The sequence below is a fragment of the Harpia harpyja genome, chromosome Z, assembly GCF_026419915.1.
Source record: "Harpia harpyja isolate bHarHar1 chromosome Z, bHarHar1 primary haplotype, whole genome shotgun sequence".
Classification (NCBI taxonomy): domain Eukaryota; kingdom Metazoa; phylum Chordata; class Aves; order Accipitriformes; family Accipitridae; genus Harpia; species Harpia harpyja.
Genome location: NC_068969.1, coordinates 52793836 through 52810315, shown reverse-complemented (window position 1 = coordinate 52810315; position 16480 = coordinate 52793836). Strand labels below are relative to the sequence as shown.

Here is a 16480-nt window from a genome sequence, read left to right as displayed (position 1 = left end):
CCAAAAGTCTAGCTCTGGTCTATCAAACCCACTTCATATCACTCAGATAATCTTAAATGCAGTGCTGCTAGCACAGTGATAGCAGCACTGCATTTCCTATCAACATTATCAAAAGCAAACGTGTAAGTTATTACAGCAAGGGAAGAATGAGAAAAATAAGTAAAAAAAGTTGAGTAAAGATGCAAGAAAAGAAGCCAGTAGTGCCTCAAATAATAACAACATATTTATGAAAACCTTAAGTTAAATACATTACACACATGCACATATACACACACATTATCTTCCCTTCATACTGCATTAGCTCTAAGCTAAAACTGACGGGGTCTCTGCTGCAGGCAGAGCATCGTGTGTTCATTCTTCATAAAAATAACAGCAGCAAACTAAGAAAGAAGACATCAAAAAGGTCATCTACTCTAGCTCCTTCTCTGTTCCGAAGCAAGTTCAAGCACACCTAGAACATCCCTGATAATGACATCCCCCTTATTAATAAATAAAAATCCTAACTCCTCACATAACCCCAGAGACAGGAAACCACCTTTGCCAAGACTTAAATGTTCTCACACTGTCGTTTTCCAAGTGTCTCACCCAAATTTCCCTCACATCAAATTAAGCTTATTATTTCTTTTTATCTGACAAAGGACAGGAACACAGTCAAACTTTTTATCAATTTTCTCCTAACAAAAGACTGCATCTCAGTCTTCTTTCTGAACAGAAGTGTCATTCAGTTTGAATAGAATCTTCCAACTACCATCACAGGCCATGTTTCCATGATCTCTAGCTCTTGTCTGATGCCTCTGCAATTTGTCTGTGGGTTTTTTAAGGAGACCCCAGTGCTCACAAGCTAATGCAGTACTCTTAAGAGGTTTTAGAAGCACCAAGCACAGCAGAGAACTTCCTTTCCATGTTCTACACGCTCAGTTCCTGTTAATACAGTTCAAAAGGAAATCTGAAGTGTTTGAATCAGCATTACTAAGTTCACTCAGTCTGCAGACCATTTTACACCTGTTAACTTTTTTGATTAAACAACAGCACTGCAAAGAGGTAACAGGTATAACAGGAAGATTTATTTCTGCTTTCCAGAAGTAAATACCAGTGAAAATGTAATAGAGACAGATTTTTGATATATAGCACAAAGTTTTGAAAATTTAGTGGTAAATAGCACAAGATTTTGTAATCTTCTGCATTGCATGCTTACAAACAGCTCCCTTATTTCTTTTCATTCACGTATCTGTCTAGGTTACCATCAAGTTGACCTATCTAGAATTCCTTAGTTCCCCTCAGATTTTAAAGAGAATGGATTTAAACTACCCTTTAGTCAAAGTAATTACCCTCATCCACAAAGATTAAATATGAAATTTTGCCCACTATGTATCATGTTTTTCTGATACGTGTTTCAGTGACCAAATGAAAAGCAAATCAACCTACAAGTTTGTTTGATCTGTGGAACTGCAGTTCTTTTATCCCCTGATACTGATGAAGACACCCTCTTCCCCAGCTAAGGGAACAGGATCAACTGGCATGTTGCACTATGAACTTCCAAACTCAGCAGGGCCCATCTGATGATCTGCAGGCCAAGTTCAGTCTGACAAACCCTTCCATCCAGCCCCATATCCTTCACTTAAGGGAGACTTAACAACTACTTAACAACAGAACAGCACCTGAGCAGCCCATGGCAGCCACCTCCAAGTGGCCAGCTATTACTTAGGAGTTCCTACAATGTTTCTTTGGGCTTGTCTTCATCAGCCCACATACAGACACAGGTGACAGCCACTCCTGCGCTAGCACCACGGCATCAGGAGGTCGCAGAGATAGGAATCAAGGGAAGGAAACATCAAGAAACCAAGGATCTGGCTCCTGAGACTTCTGAGGATGGAATCTCTGGTCCTTGTATTAAGGCTTGTGTCTCCACTACCTACTGTGAAAAGTTTAGTAAAGACTTTGGGACCCGGCAATGTATGCCTGCAGCCCAGAAAGCCAACCATTATCCTGGGCTGCATCAAAAGAAATGTGATCAGCAGGTCAAGGGAGGTGATTCTCCCCCTCTGCTCTGCTTTCCTGAGACCCCACCTGGAGTACTGTGTTCAGCTTTGACACCCCAACATAAGAACAACATGGACCTGTTGGAGCAAGTCCAGAGGAGGGACACAAAGGTGATAAGAGGGCTGGAGCATCTACCCTACAAAGACAGGCTGAGAGAGTTGGGGTTGTTCAGCCTGGAGAATAGAAGGGTCTGGGGAGACCTTACAGCAGCCTTCCAGTACCTAAAGGAGGCCTATAAGAAAGCCTGAGAGGGACTTTTTACAAGGGCATGTAGTGATAGGAGAAGGGGTAATGGCTTTAAAATGAAAGAGGATAGATTTAGATTAGATGTAAGCAAGAAGTTCTTGACTATGAGGGTGTCACCACTGGAGCAGGCTGCCCAGAGAGGCTGTGGATACCCCCTTGTCCTGGTTTCAGCTGGGATAGAGTTAACTGTCTTCCTAGTAGCTGGTACAGTGCTATGTTTTGAGTTCAGAGCGAAGAATGTTGATAACACTGATGTTTTCAGTTGTTGCTCAGTAGTGTTTAGACTAATGTCAAGGATTTTTCAGCTTCTCATGCCCAGCCAGCAAGAAAGCTGGAGGGGCACAAGAAGTTGGCACAGGACACAGCCAGGGCACCTGACCCAAACTGGCCAACGGTGTATTCCATACCATGTGACGTCCCATCTAGTATAGGAACGGGGAAGTGGGGGGGCAGGGATTCGCCGCTCAGGGACTGGCTGGGTGTCGGTCGGCGGGTGGTGAGCAATTGCACTGCGTATCATTTGTACATTCCAATCCTTTCATTATTGCTGTTGTCATTTTATTAGTGTTATCATTATCATTATTAGTTTCTTCTTTTCTGTTCTATTAAACCGTTCTTATCTCAACCCACGGGTTTTGCTTCTTTTCCCAATTTTCTCCCCCATCCCACTGGGTGAGGGGGAGTGAGTGAGCGGCTGCGTGGTGTTTAGTTGCTGGCTGGGGTTAAACCACGACACCCCTCCCTGGAAGTGTTCAAGGCCAGGTTGGATGGGGCTTTGAGGAACCTGGTCTAGTGGAAGGTGTCCCTGCCCATGGCAGGGGGGGCTGGAACTAGATGGTCTTTAAGGTCCCTTCCAACCCAAACCATTCTATGATTCTGTATTTCTCTCTCACGTCCTTATAATAAAATGGCATAACTCGAGAAAGGATTATAGTTGGGATATTCTATCTGTATCAAAACCTAGCATATGAAGGCCTTTAGGCACCTGTATAATCCAGTTAACAAGACACCTGGTCAGAAATCTGAAGTTAAAAGTCCCATAACGGACTAGGATGCTACAGAGCCAAAAACCACCAGCCCCCCCCCCCCCCGCAAAAAAAAACCACAAAACCACCAACACAATCCATAAGTCTAGTTAAGGATTCAAGGGTAAACTTTCTTCCCAATCAACACTGAAAACTTATCTATGTAGTTCTGACCTACACAGAAGCACTAAATACAACGATTGTTCCCCTTGCTGTGTACTCCATCAGTGATATAAGAAGATATCTGTGAGGGACACATTCCGAAGCTAACTGGTACGAGCCAAAATATTTATAGGGCAGCTTCCAGAATAGTTTTAGTTTTGTCGGTCTTCACCTCCAGCTAACGACTGACAGGGCCTTTTACAACGACAAAGGTAAAAGACCCCTACCGAAACAAAACCAAAAAACACATCTACAACCCCGTTCATCTCCCAAACGCCAGGAGACTGAGGTCGGCTGTTCGCGCACCTGCGCTGGCTGGGGCACCGCACCTCCCGGCGGGCCGCCCCGCTTCCCCCCCCTCGGCACCGCCAGCCGCCGCAGCTGGTGACGCGGGAGACGACGCGCGGCCCCAGGCCGGGCCGAAGGTGGCAAGACCCCTTAGGGCAGGGCCGGCCGCCACAGCCCCACCGCCTCCGGCTACCACATTCCACCGAGCCCGCCCAGTGACATCGGCACCCCCACGGTCCCCCCGGGGGCAGGCCCAGCCCGCGGCCTCCCGTCCCGAACCCACCTTGAGGAGGATGGAGGGCGGCAGATGGTTAATGTTTGGGGTGAGCGCCAGCAGCGGCTCCCGGCAGCCGTCGCCGGGGTGTTCCTGCGGCTCCTCGCAGCCCGCCTCGCCGCCCCTCTCCTTCTCTTTCTGCTCCTCCTCCTCCTCCTTCTCCTCCAGCGCGGGGGGCGGCGGCGGCGAGGCGGGCTGCCCCCCGCCGCCGCTGTCCCCGGCAGCGCCCCGGGCCGACGCGTCCCCACCGCTCGCCGCGGAGCCGGCCTCGGGCTCCGCGGCGGCGGCGGCAGCGCAGCGCGGCTGCTTGCTGGGCGGGCAGGCGGGCAGGCCGGTTCCCTTGCGCTTACACACCATCTCGGAGGCGACCTCGCCGGGCGGCCTGGCCGGCCCCAGGAGGCCTCGCACCGGCGAGGGCAGCAGGCCTGAGAGGAGGAGGCGCTGGCAACGGCTCCGCGGCTCCCAGGCGGCGGGCGGCAGGCAGAGGAGGCGGCGGGCGGCGCGCTGCTCCGCGGTGGCGAGGGCCGCGTAGGGCGGCGGCGGCAGGGGGTCGCGGGCGGGCAGGGGCTGCTCCGGAGCGGGCGGGCTGGCGCTGTGCACGATGAAGCACAGCATGCAGGGCCCGCGCAGGAAGCAGCTCCGGCTGCGTGGCGGCGGCACCTTCCTCCCCCGGCGGCAGCGACGGTCCCGACTCAGACTGCTAGCCTCCTTCGAGAGCAGGTGGCCCATATACGAGGCGGAAGAGCCCGCGGGGTGTCACCTGCGGGAGGCGGAGGCGGGAGCTGTCATGCTGCCGACGAGAGCGGAAGGTGGCGGGGCCAGGCACAGGACAGGACGCGACGCGGCGCAAGCAGGGAGAAGCTTCCGCTACCGCCGCCCTGACCTCCCGCGGGGGAGGCGAGGGGGCGGTGCTCCGCCGCCTGGGGTCCGCCCGCCCGCCCGGCCGTGCGGAGGGCACTGGCCGGGCTGGGAGGCGAGGGCGGCGGGCATCGGCCCCGCGGGGCCCCGGCGGCAGAGGCGGCCCCGGCGGCAGAGGCGGCCCCGGCGGCCTCCCCTCGGAACGGCCCGGCAGGGAGCTGCGGGGGCGCCGGTAACGGCTCCCCGGCCGGCGCAGGCCACCCCCCCCGCGCCTGTGGCTGTACAGCTACACTGTGTGCCTGTGCGCGTCCCAGTCTGCAGTGTACGTGCATTATTTAAATGCGCTGTGTGTACAAATTTCAGCATGTAATGTATATGTGTATATATATGATGTGTATAATACATACATATTTTTGAGTGCCTGAAATAAAAGGTTTTCTGGTCACAGTTTGTAGGGAAGGGTGAGGGGGCTTCTGCCCACAGGTGTCAGATTGTTCACAGCTGTGCAGGACTGCGGCTGGGTTTTTGTCGTGTCAGGGTAACACAAGCTTTGAGACCACCAAAAGCGTTCCTCCAAGTTTTCTCCATCGACGCCATCTTCCCACCAACACACTCCAGCAAATACCTCATTTCTGCTGCTTTAAATCACTATCTGGCCTGGACCAGGGCCCATAAGGGGCCACTGTCCCTGTCCACCCTGCCCCTGAGGGTGCCCACCTCAAACTGCAGCATGTTGGACCTCACTGTGGGTGCCCAGGGTGTATAAATCTTTGCAAATATGGGCCGTAATGCTTTAATTAAGACTCTTCCCCCGTGCCTAGCAAAATTCGTTTGCATGATTCACCATTCCGTTCTAAATTATTGATGTAAATTGACTTAGATGCATAGGTTTAGATACATGTGGAATTTTGTTTTTAGTAAAAGGTGTTTGGGGAGGGAGAAGGCAAGTTATAGCTAGAGTATATATGGTGCAGTACTACTATTAAGTAACAACGGGCAGCAGAAGAAATGCACAGTATTACATACTCTGAAGCACATCTTTTGGCCTTTTGCCCAGGAGCAAGTTACGTTAGGATTAAAATACCCATGACGCTATCATTTTTGTTTGTTACCTGTATTATTAGTCTTCAACAGCTCAGTAAAAATATGTTTGCTATGAGAAAAATAGTAAATATACCATTGGATAAAAGTAGAGTAATAGAATATTTTATCTGAATTTATAACTCACTGAGATCCATCAATATAAACTGCAGCAAATTTTGGCACAAATATGGCAAGGTCTTTTCTTCCCTCAGATTTCAAAAATAAAGTTCAACAAGAACACACAAAGGCAACATTAAAAGAAGACGAAAGTCCAAGTCAAGCCTTCAAACCAAATGGCATTCAGAATAAATGCTTGCAATGTCAAACATTCAAAATAAATCTTATCTTTAAATCTGGCTGTGCAGCTTCTGAATAGTCATTTTGACATGGTCTTTACTTATATCATCGCATACTAGTATTTCCTGCAGAAATGCTGGTAAGGCTGCCTGACTTACATGTCACTTTCATGTCTGATACTCTGATATATATTGCCCTGTTATTTTGAGATATATACACACCATGCATACACATCTATATCATATATAGAATTCTTCCCATTCCTCTAATATTTACCTTGACATGATCCATCTCTGCTAAGTCCTTTTGGAATAAGTTGACTTGTACAGAACATAGACAAGGACACATCTCAGCTCGTCTTGTCTTTCCAAAGCAATTTCACCTTCAGATAATTTTCCTACCTAATTCTTGTCATTTTTTCTCCTGATAACTAAAGCTCAATCCTTGCATTTGGTCTTTGGGACACTATTCCTAATAGGTTTTTTGTTGCTATAAAGATTGCAGAATGAAAGAAAGAACACTAAGATGATAAACGGTCAGGTTTTGTACGCTACTTATTCCTTTAGTGCTCTGTCACTTAGTTGGTAACAAGATTTTGGCCCTAAAGATGACAGCAGAGCTCTTCCACTGGCAGTTTTATTGGCAGATATTAGAACCAAGAATATCTGCAGAACAACTTCTGCTGATTCAGTGTAGCACGTGTGATTTGTCTGCTCCAGCATGAGATACAAGAAATGAGTTTTGACTGTCCACTGAGCAAGAGTGAGAAACTGAGACAAAAATGTTTAGAAATAAATAATCTTAACTCAAGATGTATATTTTTGCGAACAGAGAAGGACTTGTGGGGCATGTGATGGTTGGAGGCCATCTTGGGCACAGTGGTCATGAAATGATAGAATCTTCGATTCTCAGAGAAGTAAGTAGGGGGGTTAGCAGACATGCCTTGGACATCCAGAGGGCAGACTTTGGCCCATTTAGGGGCCTGGTTGACAGAGTCCCTTGTGATGTAGTCCTGAAGAGCAAAGGAGTCCAGGAAGGCTGGACATTCTTCAAGAAGGAAATGTTAAAGGCACAGGAGCAGGCCGTCCCCATGTACTGAAAGGTGAGCTGGCAGCAAAGACTGGCCTGGCTGAACAGAAAGCTTTGGCTAGAACTCAGGAAAAAAAAGAGAGTTTATGACCTTTGGAAAAAGGGGCAGGCAACTCAGGCGGACTACAAAGATGTCATGAAGTTATGCAGGGAGAAAATTAGAAGGGGCAAAGCCCACCTAGAACTTAATGTGGCTGCTGCAGTGTCGCAGTAGAGACGGACACGACAAACATCAGATTGTGCCAAAAATGGCCGCTTTATTGTTCTAACAAGCCTTTTTTATAACCTTCTTCAGGGTATGTGTTCATATATGATTGGTTTAGTTAGTAACTAACAATTCATGATTAGGTAACGTTTTTTCTGCGGATTCACCAAGACGGTTCTTCTTATCACTTTCTTGCTCAGGACTTTCCAGACTCTCAAGGATACATTACGAGCTGCTCAAGGTCACGCTGCTCATGCACTGTCAGGCATTCAGCAGATTTGCTGCATTCCCCGACACTGCAGTACATGACAATAAAAAATATTTCTGTAAATACATTAACAACAAAAGGAAGGCTAAGGAGAATCTCCATCCTTTACTGGATGCAGGGGGAGACATAGTGACAAAGGCTGAGGAAAAGGCTGAGGTACTTAATGCCTTCTTTGCCTCAGTCTTCTACAGTAAGACCAGTTGTTCTCAGGGTACCCAGCCCACTGTGATGGAAGACAGGGACAGGGAGCAAAGTGAAGTCCCCATAATCCAAGGGGGAATGGTTAGTGACCTGCTACACCACTTAGACACATACAAGTCTATGGGGCTGGATGGCATCCACCCAAGGGCACTGAGGAAGCTGGCAGAAGTGCTCACCAAGCCACTATCAATTGTTTACCAGCAGTCCTGGCTAACCGGGAAGGTCTCAGTTGACTGGACGTTAGCAAATGTGACACCCACCTACAAGAAGGGCCATAAGGAGGATCCAGAGAACTACAGGCCTGTCAGCCTGACCTCAGTGCTGAAGAAGGTTATGGAGCAGGTCATCTTGAGTGCCATCACATGGCATGTACAGGACAACCAGGTGATCGGCCCCAGTCAGCATGCGTTTATGAAAGGCAGGTTCTGCTTGACTAACCTGATCTCATTCTATGACAATGTGACCTGCTTAGTGGATGAGGGGAAGGCTGTGGATGTTGCTTACCTGGATTTTAGTAAAGTCTTTGACACTGTTTCCCACAGCATTCTCCTGGAGAAACTGGCTGCTCATGGCTTAGACAGGCATACTCTTCACTGGGTAAAAAACTGGCTGGATGGCCAGGTCCAAAGAGTGGTGGTGAATGGAGTTAAATCCAGTCAGCAGCTGGTCACAAGTGGTGTTCCCCAGGGCTCAGTATTGGGGCCAGTTTTGTTTAATATCCTTATCAATGATCTGGACAAGGGGATTGAGTGCAGATGTATATTTTTGCAAACAGAGAAGTACTTATGGGTGATGTGATGGTTGGAGTAAGTTTGCAGATGACACCAAGCTGGGAGGGAGGGTTGGTCTGCTTAAGGGTAGGAAGGCTCTGCAGAGGGATCTGGACAGGCTGGATCGATGGGCCGAGCCCAGTTGTGTGAAGTTCAACAAGGCCAAGTGCCGGGTCCTGCACTTGGGTCACAACAACCCCATGCAGCACTCCAGGCTTGGGGAAGGGTGGCTGGAAAGCTGCCCAGCAGAAAAAGACGTCGGGGTGCTGGTTGACAGCTGGCTGAATATGAGCCAGCAGTGTGCCCAGGCAGCCAAGAAGGCCAACAGCATCCTGGCCTGTATCAGAAATAGTGTAGCCAGCAGGATCAGGGAAGTGATTGTTCCCCTGTACTCAGCACTGGTGAGGCTGCACCTTGAATACTGTGTTCAGTTTTGGGGTCTAGAGCACAAGTCTTAATAGGATGGGCTGGGGGAACTGGGGTTGTTTAGCCTGGAGAAAAGGAGGTTGAGGGGAGACCTTATCGCTCTCTACAACTACCTGAAAGGAGGTTGTAGTGAGGTGGGTGTCAGTCTCTTCTCCCAAGTAACAAGTGATAGGACAAGAGGAAATGGCCTAAAGTTGCACCAGGGGAAGTTTAGATTGGATATTAGGAAAAATTTCTTTACTGAAAGGGATGTCAAGCTACCCAGGGAAGTGGTTGAGTCACCATCCCTGAAGGTATTTAAAAGACAGTGTAGATGTGGTGCTTAGGGTCATGTTTTAGCAGTGGACCTGGCAGTGCTAGGTTAACGGTTGGATTTTATGATCTTAAGGGTCTTTTCCAACTAAAATTTTTCTATGATTCTATGATTTTGTGTTATCTGAGTTGTGAATGCTGTTTCGGAACTGAGACTCTGTTCATAGCTTATTCATAGGTGTTGCAAATCTGAACTTACCTGTGAAAGTTGTTGACTGGTTATGCTCCATTTGTAGAAGAGCTATGGCAGCAAATGCTTTTTGCTGTTCTAGTTAAATGTTCTCTGGTTACAAGCAAGAAAAGAACATTCCCCACCTTCCCACCCCACTTCCCATCTTGCAGCTGATGTGGCCATGCTGCCAAACTTAAGTGTAGATCAAGCATAGAAAATTAGAGAATTTCATTATGGGTGCACAAAAGAATGTTTGCATGATGACTTGCTTGGGTTCTCTTAAAAAATGCAGCACAGTATAAATATGTCAGGTAAAACGCATGAAAAGTATGTCATTAACTAGACACTGTATCTGAATAGGCAAAGTAAGAGTCCCCAGGTGCATGCTTGAATATATATGCTAATTATGCAGTGTATTGGTAATCTCTTTGAAAATTCAAAGCAAATATGGTATGTTCGTCTCAGCTGAAGGTGACAAACTACTTCTGAGAGTATTAATCACCAAGGATGGTTTTCTTACTCAGCCTTGCGAGGACATTGAAGTGGAGAGGTTGGGGGAGGGACTTTTTTTGGTTTTCTTAAAAGCTTTTGCATCCCCCAAGCCCTCTGCCTAAAAGCCAGACAGAACAAGCAGAACTTGTAGGAGACTGAAAGAACATTGAGGATATGGCAATCATCAAAAAAAAGGACAGGTTATCTCATCAGAGATAACTAGTTATTCAATTAATCTGATATAAATTCTGTCGATAGTAGATGCATTAGACTTGAGCTTTTCCAAGTTACTTCAGCTAGTAAAAGAAACTCTGCTTTTAAATGTGCTGCCTAAAGTATTTATTACACTGGTTAAGAATATTTGCTAGCCAGGCTCAATCCACAGCATGGGTAAAACATAAATTCACTGTAAATAAAATTACAGATAGCACAAAGATTTGTGACATGATGACAAATGATGGCAGAACAGTCCCAAAAAGTATCATAAGAACTTTCAATTACTTCTTTTTTCTGGCACAGAATTAAATACAATTTTGTAGTTAATGTCTCTTTTCTATAGTGTTACATTAAGACAAATTTATTCTCTTTATCTGTGAAAAGACCAATTCTTGTTTTTAATGTCTTTCAATTTTCTGGATGCCTCTGAATTCTTCTTTAGAGACATCTCTTTGGAAATGTTAACTCCTGTAAATTGTATATGCTAGTAATTTTTTGCTCTAGAAGATGTCAGATTGAAAACCAGCAGCAATTCAACTGGTAGAGTGGCTTTTGATTATGACAGTAACACATTATCATCATTTTTTTAAGCCTTGCAAACCAGGAATTTCTCCTAATGATTTCAACCTCCCTTACCAAATTTTTAAAGTAATAAGTAGTTTCTAATTTCTACTTGCTGCTGCTCATTTTTTCTGCCACCTCTGCCCATCTGTTAGATTGATATTTTAATTTACTGAATTCATCTCGCCACTCCATCAGGATCAGGATTTAGCCAATTCTGTCAGTAATATGTAGAATCATGGGTTTTGGTCATCTGATAAATGCTTTGAAAAGGTCACCTGGGTGCAGTCTCAGAGGGTGAGATTCAACTGCCTACAAATAGTTGTAGCACTTTCTTAGATGTGCCGGGTGACAGCTGTCTGCAAAGGGCTGGGGTATGTGATGGAGGAGGGCACAGCTACAGCCTGCGGGAGCACCAGCTGCCTTATGGTATCCTGTGTTTACACAGCTGAATGACCCCCCGTAATGTATGGAGTGTCAGCAGATCATTTTTTTACCTATCAGTATTCTGTTATGTAGCCATGTAGGAACATATTTAGCTAACAGTCACAAGAGCATTCCAGACGCCTTTAGAAGACCTTGAGCAGAACAAACAAGAAGACATGAAAGAAGAAAGATGATAATAAAGCCAATTAGAAGGACACAAGCGTGCAATCCACGAAAAAGGGAACTTGGCACAAAGAACCCCAATTCGGCAGTTTATCTTGACCAATTAGACTGAGACAAGTTTCGCATGTTTTAGATGGTATAACCAATTATGCCTTATGTTTATGCGCGTGTACAGAGATGGTATAACCAATCATATTCTATGCTTGGGTGCATGTACAATGACTTTGCAGAATATGTGATTATAAATATGTGTGTGTTTTAGCAATAAAGGGTCGTCTGTCATTTGCTTTCAACTTTACAGGCATCCGTGTATTTCTACATCTTGCAGATGGTGACCCCGACAGCGCAGAAGACGCGGCAGGAGAAGCTCTGGTTGGAGGTACTGCTGTCGGCGGGACCGAAGCAGGGAAGCTGAGCCTAGGCTAAGAAAAGACCTGAAAGGAAGGTGAGCAACCAGGGGCAGCATGGGGCAGAACTTGTCCTCAGAGGAAAGGGCAATAGTCAGACTCCTACTGCATATACTCTCTAAGAGAGGAAGTAAATACTGAAACTTCCGTGAGAGAGTTATTGAAATGGTGCCGAGTTCAGGGCTCTCCTGTTGAAACGGCTACTGCATTTGAGCCTGATATTTGGGCAGAAATTGGAACAAAATTACGAGATGCGGTCTCTAAAGGGGATCAACACGCTGAAGACCTGGTTATTACTTGGCTGTTGCTTTTTGACAATATATGATCCTTACGAGCAGAAAGAAAGGTGGCAGCAAAGGCAAATTCGATTTTGAATCCAAAAGTATCGGTGTCGGTAAATGGCGATGAGGACAGACACGATACCAGTGAGTCATCTTGTTCGCATTGTCTCTCTGACTGTACTAGTTATAAAATAACATTACCGGATGGTTCAGTAAAAGATACACCGGAGGCAAAAAAGGCATCGCCACCTATTCTACCACCAAACCCTGAGAAAGAAATACACCCGATCAAGCCGTCTACGGGTTTATATCCACCTTTACCTGACAATGATGATAATTGGCCAGAACCTCCCCGAGACGATATTTCTTTAGAAAAGGAAAAACTGCCGCCAAGTTACGATGTAGCTGAAGATTTGGGCTGTGACCCGAGAAGTTCCTGGAGAGAAATACATAAGAAAGCAGCAAGCAAGGGAGTGGTCGTTCCTCGTGCTTATACTGTTATAGTGAGGGCAAATGATACAAATGAATGGAATCCCTTTTCATGGAATTTGATAAAAGAAGTGCTCAAGTCAGTCCTTAATTATGGGCTGACGGCTCCTTACACCGAAGCGCTACTCGACAATATTTTTGGAGCTCAACTTATGACTCCGTATGATTGCGATCAATTAGCCACCATGCTATTAAAGCCAACTCAGAAAATGTTGTGGAGAGATAGATGGAGGGGACTGTGTGAAGAAGTTGCTATAAAAAATTTGGATAGACCTGATGATGACCCCATGAGGACAATAGGAATAGATCAGCTTATTGGGACTGGCAAATTTACTGATCCGAGATTACAGGCAAAGTTTCCCGTAGAAGCCTTGAGAACTGCTTCAGTAATGGTGTTTAAAGCAATGGTGACTCTGCCAGAAGAAGGTAAAAATGTTATGTCATTCACGCATGTTAAGCAGGGTCCCCAGGAATCGTACATGTCCTTCATTGACAGACTAAGAGATGCAATAACTAAACAAGTATTGAGTGTGGAGGCTCAGAATGCTTTGGCGCTAAAATTGGCAGTAGAGAATGCAAATGCTGACTGTAAAAAGGTTTTGATGGCGTTACCCAGAAATGCCAGCCTTGTCGATATGGTTGAGGCATGTAACAAGATCGGAACTACATCATTCCAAATGAATGCATTAGCAGAAGCGTTTGCAGTTGCACTTAGAGGGGATAAAAAATGTTACAAATGTGGAAAGCCTGGCCATTTGAAAGCACAATGTCGGGCTAAAGGGAAACCGGGACAAAATCACTTGCAGTATCAACAACAAACTGTGACGCCAGTTCAGGTTTGTGCAAGATGCCAGAAGAGTGGCCATACGGCTCGTGTTTGCCGTTCTAAATATCATAAGGATAGCTCTCCACTACCACCTATGGCGGGAAACGGCCAGCAGAGCGCGCCAGTGAACCGCGCGACGACACAAATAGCACCGGCTGCCTGGCAAGCCTCTCCGCCCGGACAGCAGGCAGTGCCGGAGTGGACCTGCATGCAGCAGTAGAAACAACGCTTTTTCATACAACCGTGCAGTGTATTCCAACAACTGCATGTGGACCATTAGGGTTTGGACTGAGTGCGTTGTTAGTAGGGCGATCATCAACAACTAGGAAAGGATTGTTTGTTTTGCCAGGAGTAATTGACTCTGATTTTACAGGACAAATTCAAGTTATGGTATGGACAGCTATGCCACCGGTTAACATTCCAGCTGGAAGCCGAATTGCACAACTTGTTCCTTTTCAAGCGCAGGTTCCCAATGCTCTAAAACAACATAGGGGGACAAACGGTTTCGGTTCCACGGGAGAACCAGAGATTTTTTGGGCTCTAGACATTGGACAAAGAAAGCCAACTTTGCAACTTCAGTTTTTACACCCTCAAGATCAACCTAAATTCTGGACCTGTCAGCTATTAGTTGATACAGGAGCAGATGTAACAATAATTTCAAGCACAGACTGGCCATCAAGTTGGCCGCTGGTCAATCCAGCCCATGGACTCGTGGGGGTGGGTGGAACATCAACCACCATGCAAAGTGCAGTAACATTAAAATGCAAAAATCCTGATGGTTATGTTTGCTCAGTGCATCCCTACATTGCTCCTGTACCAGTTAACTTGTTGGGGCGGAATGTGTTAGGGCAGATGAGTTGTACCATTGTCAGCAATCCTAAGCATTTTGTGGAGCGGCCATTGAAGAGCAACCAACACTTAAATTAAAATGGAAAACTGATGATCTGATTTGGGTAGATCAGTGGCCACTAACCCAGGAAAAGGTCGCTAAACTGCAGGAGCTGGTACAGGAACAATTGGAAAAGGGACATATTAGACCAACAACAAGTCCGTGGAATACACCTGTGTTCGTAATCACAAAGAAAAGTGGAAAGTGGAGACTTTTACATGATTTAAGAAAAATAAATGAGGTTATGGAAGACATGGGAGCCCTTCAGCTTGGGTTGCCATCCCCGAGCATGATTCCGCGAGACTGGGACATTTTGATAATTGATTTAAAAGATTGTTTCTTTACCATTCCTTTGCATGAACAGGATGCGATGCAATTTTCCTTTTCGGTGCCATCTGTTAACAAAGCTGAACCAATGAAACGATATCATTGGACGGTATTGCCACAAGGTATGAAAAATTCCCCAACGATGTGTCAAATTTTTGTGGATTGGGCATTAAAACCAATACGAGAGAAATGGCCTCAGTATATAATATATCATTACATGGATGATATATTGCTTGCTGGAAGCCAATTAAATAAACCTGAACTGATCGATGAGTTAACAATTAAGCTAAAAGAAGTAGGGCTACAGATTGCACCGGAAAAGGTTCAATGTCAATCTCCCTGGAATTATTTGGGTTGGAAAATTACGCAAACAGCTATTTTCCCACAAAAACTGCAATTGACAACAGAAATCAAGACATTAAATGATGTTCAAAAGTTGGTAGGAGATCTAAATTGGGTGAGAAACATTTGTGGCATTACAAATGAGGAAATGAGTCCATTATTAACATTGTTGACAGGAGAGGGCGATTTACATTCCCCTCGAACGTTAACAGAGGAAGCCGAATTAGCTTTACAGGGGATAACCAAAAAATTAGAAACAGCATACGGAGATCGACGGGTGGGAGATGTTGAACTTCAATTAGCCATAATAAATCATGACCAACATCCGTATGCTATTATATTGCAGTGGTTGGAAGCCAAAAAGATCCTTTACGAATTTTAGAATGGGTGTTTGCGCCATTCCAGCCTAAAAAGACAATTACCACCAGATTGGAAATGTTTTCATTGCTAATAATCAAAGGAAGATCACGTATAATTGAAATAGCTGGTGAGGAACCAGGAAAATTGTTAATTCCCTTACAACAAGGTTATTGCGAATGGGGTTTGCAGAATTCTGTAGCACTTCAAACTGCAATAGAGGGCTACACAGGGAAACTAAGTATTCACTACCCGAGTCATCGAATGTTCACCTTTTGGAAAAACACAGGGTTAGAATCAATACCTAAACTTAGTCAGCACCCTGTTAAAGGACCTACAGCGTTTACCGATGGAGGAGGCAAATCAGGAAAGGCCGGTGTAGTATGGAGAGAAGGCAACGAATGGAAGACTCACGTGGTTCATTGTGAAGGCTCGGTGCAAAAAGTAGAGTTGCAAGCTGTAATTGAAGCATTTAAATTATGGTAGAATGTTTCCGTAAATATTATTTGCGATTCGCTTTATGTTGTTGGGGTACTACAATGAATGGAAAGAGCTATTTTGAAACACTGTAAACAAGAGGATTTATACCGACAGTTTAGAACATTGTGGTACCTGTTAAATGACAGGTTACACCCCTATTTTGTAAGTCATGTTTGAAGTTACACGAATCTGCCAGGAGAAATAGCACAAGGAAATGCAACAGTAGATCGGTTGGTAGCTCATGCATGGACGGGACTTTCACCAGATAAGCTAGGACAAGCTAGAATCTCACATGGGTTTTTTCATCAATCAGCAAAGGTACTTGCAAAGCAATTTGGAATAACCATTGGAGATGCAAAAGCCATTACACAGACATGCTCCGAGTGTCAACTTGTGGGTACAAATTCACCTGGAGCCGTAAATCCACGAGGTTTGCATTCTTTACAATTGTGGCAAATGGATGTAACGCATGTACCTGAGTTTGGTAG

At 45.7% G+C, this 16480-nt stretch overlaps 1 protein-coding gene across 3 annotated transcripts in view; it reads right to left on the bottom strand.

The window, feature by feature from the left end:
- The window catches only part of FBXL17 (F-box and leucine rich repeat protein 17), a 300099-nt gene extending 295178 nt beyond the window's left edge, over positions 1-4921 (bottom strand). The window contains exon 1 of one of the 3 annotated variants that reach the window (XM_052777394.1): positions 4045-4921. In XM_052777394.1, coding sequence (XP_052633354.1) covers positions 4045-4764 — 720 coding nt within the window. In that variant the 5' untranslated portion in view covers positions 4765-4921. The remainder of the gene's footprint in view (positions 1-4044) is intronic. The other 2 variants (XM_052777393.1, XM_052777391.1) reach the window with 2 other exon arrangements.
- Positions 4922-16480: the final 11559 nt, after the last annotated feature.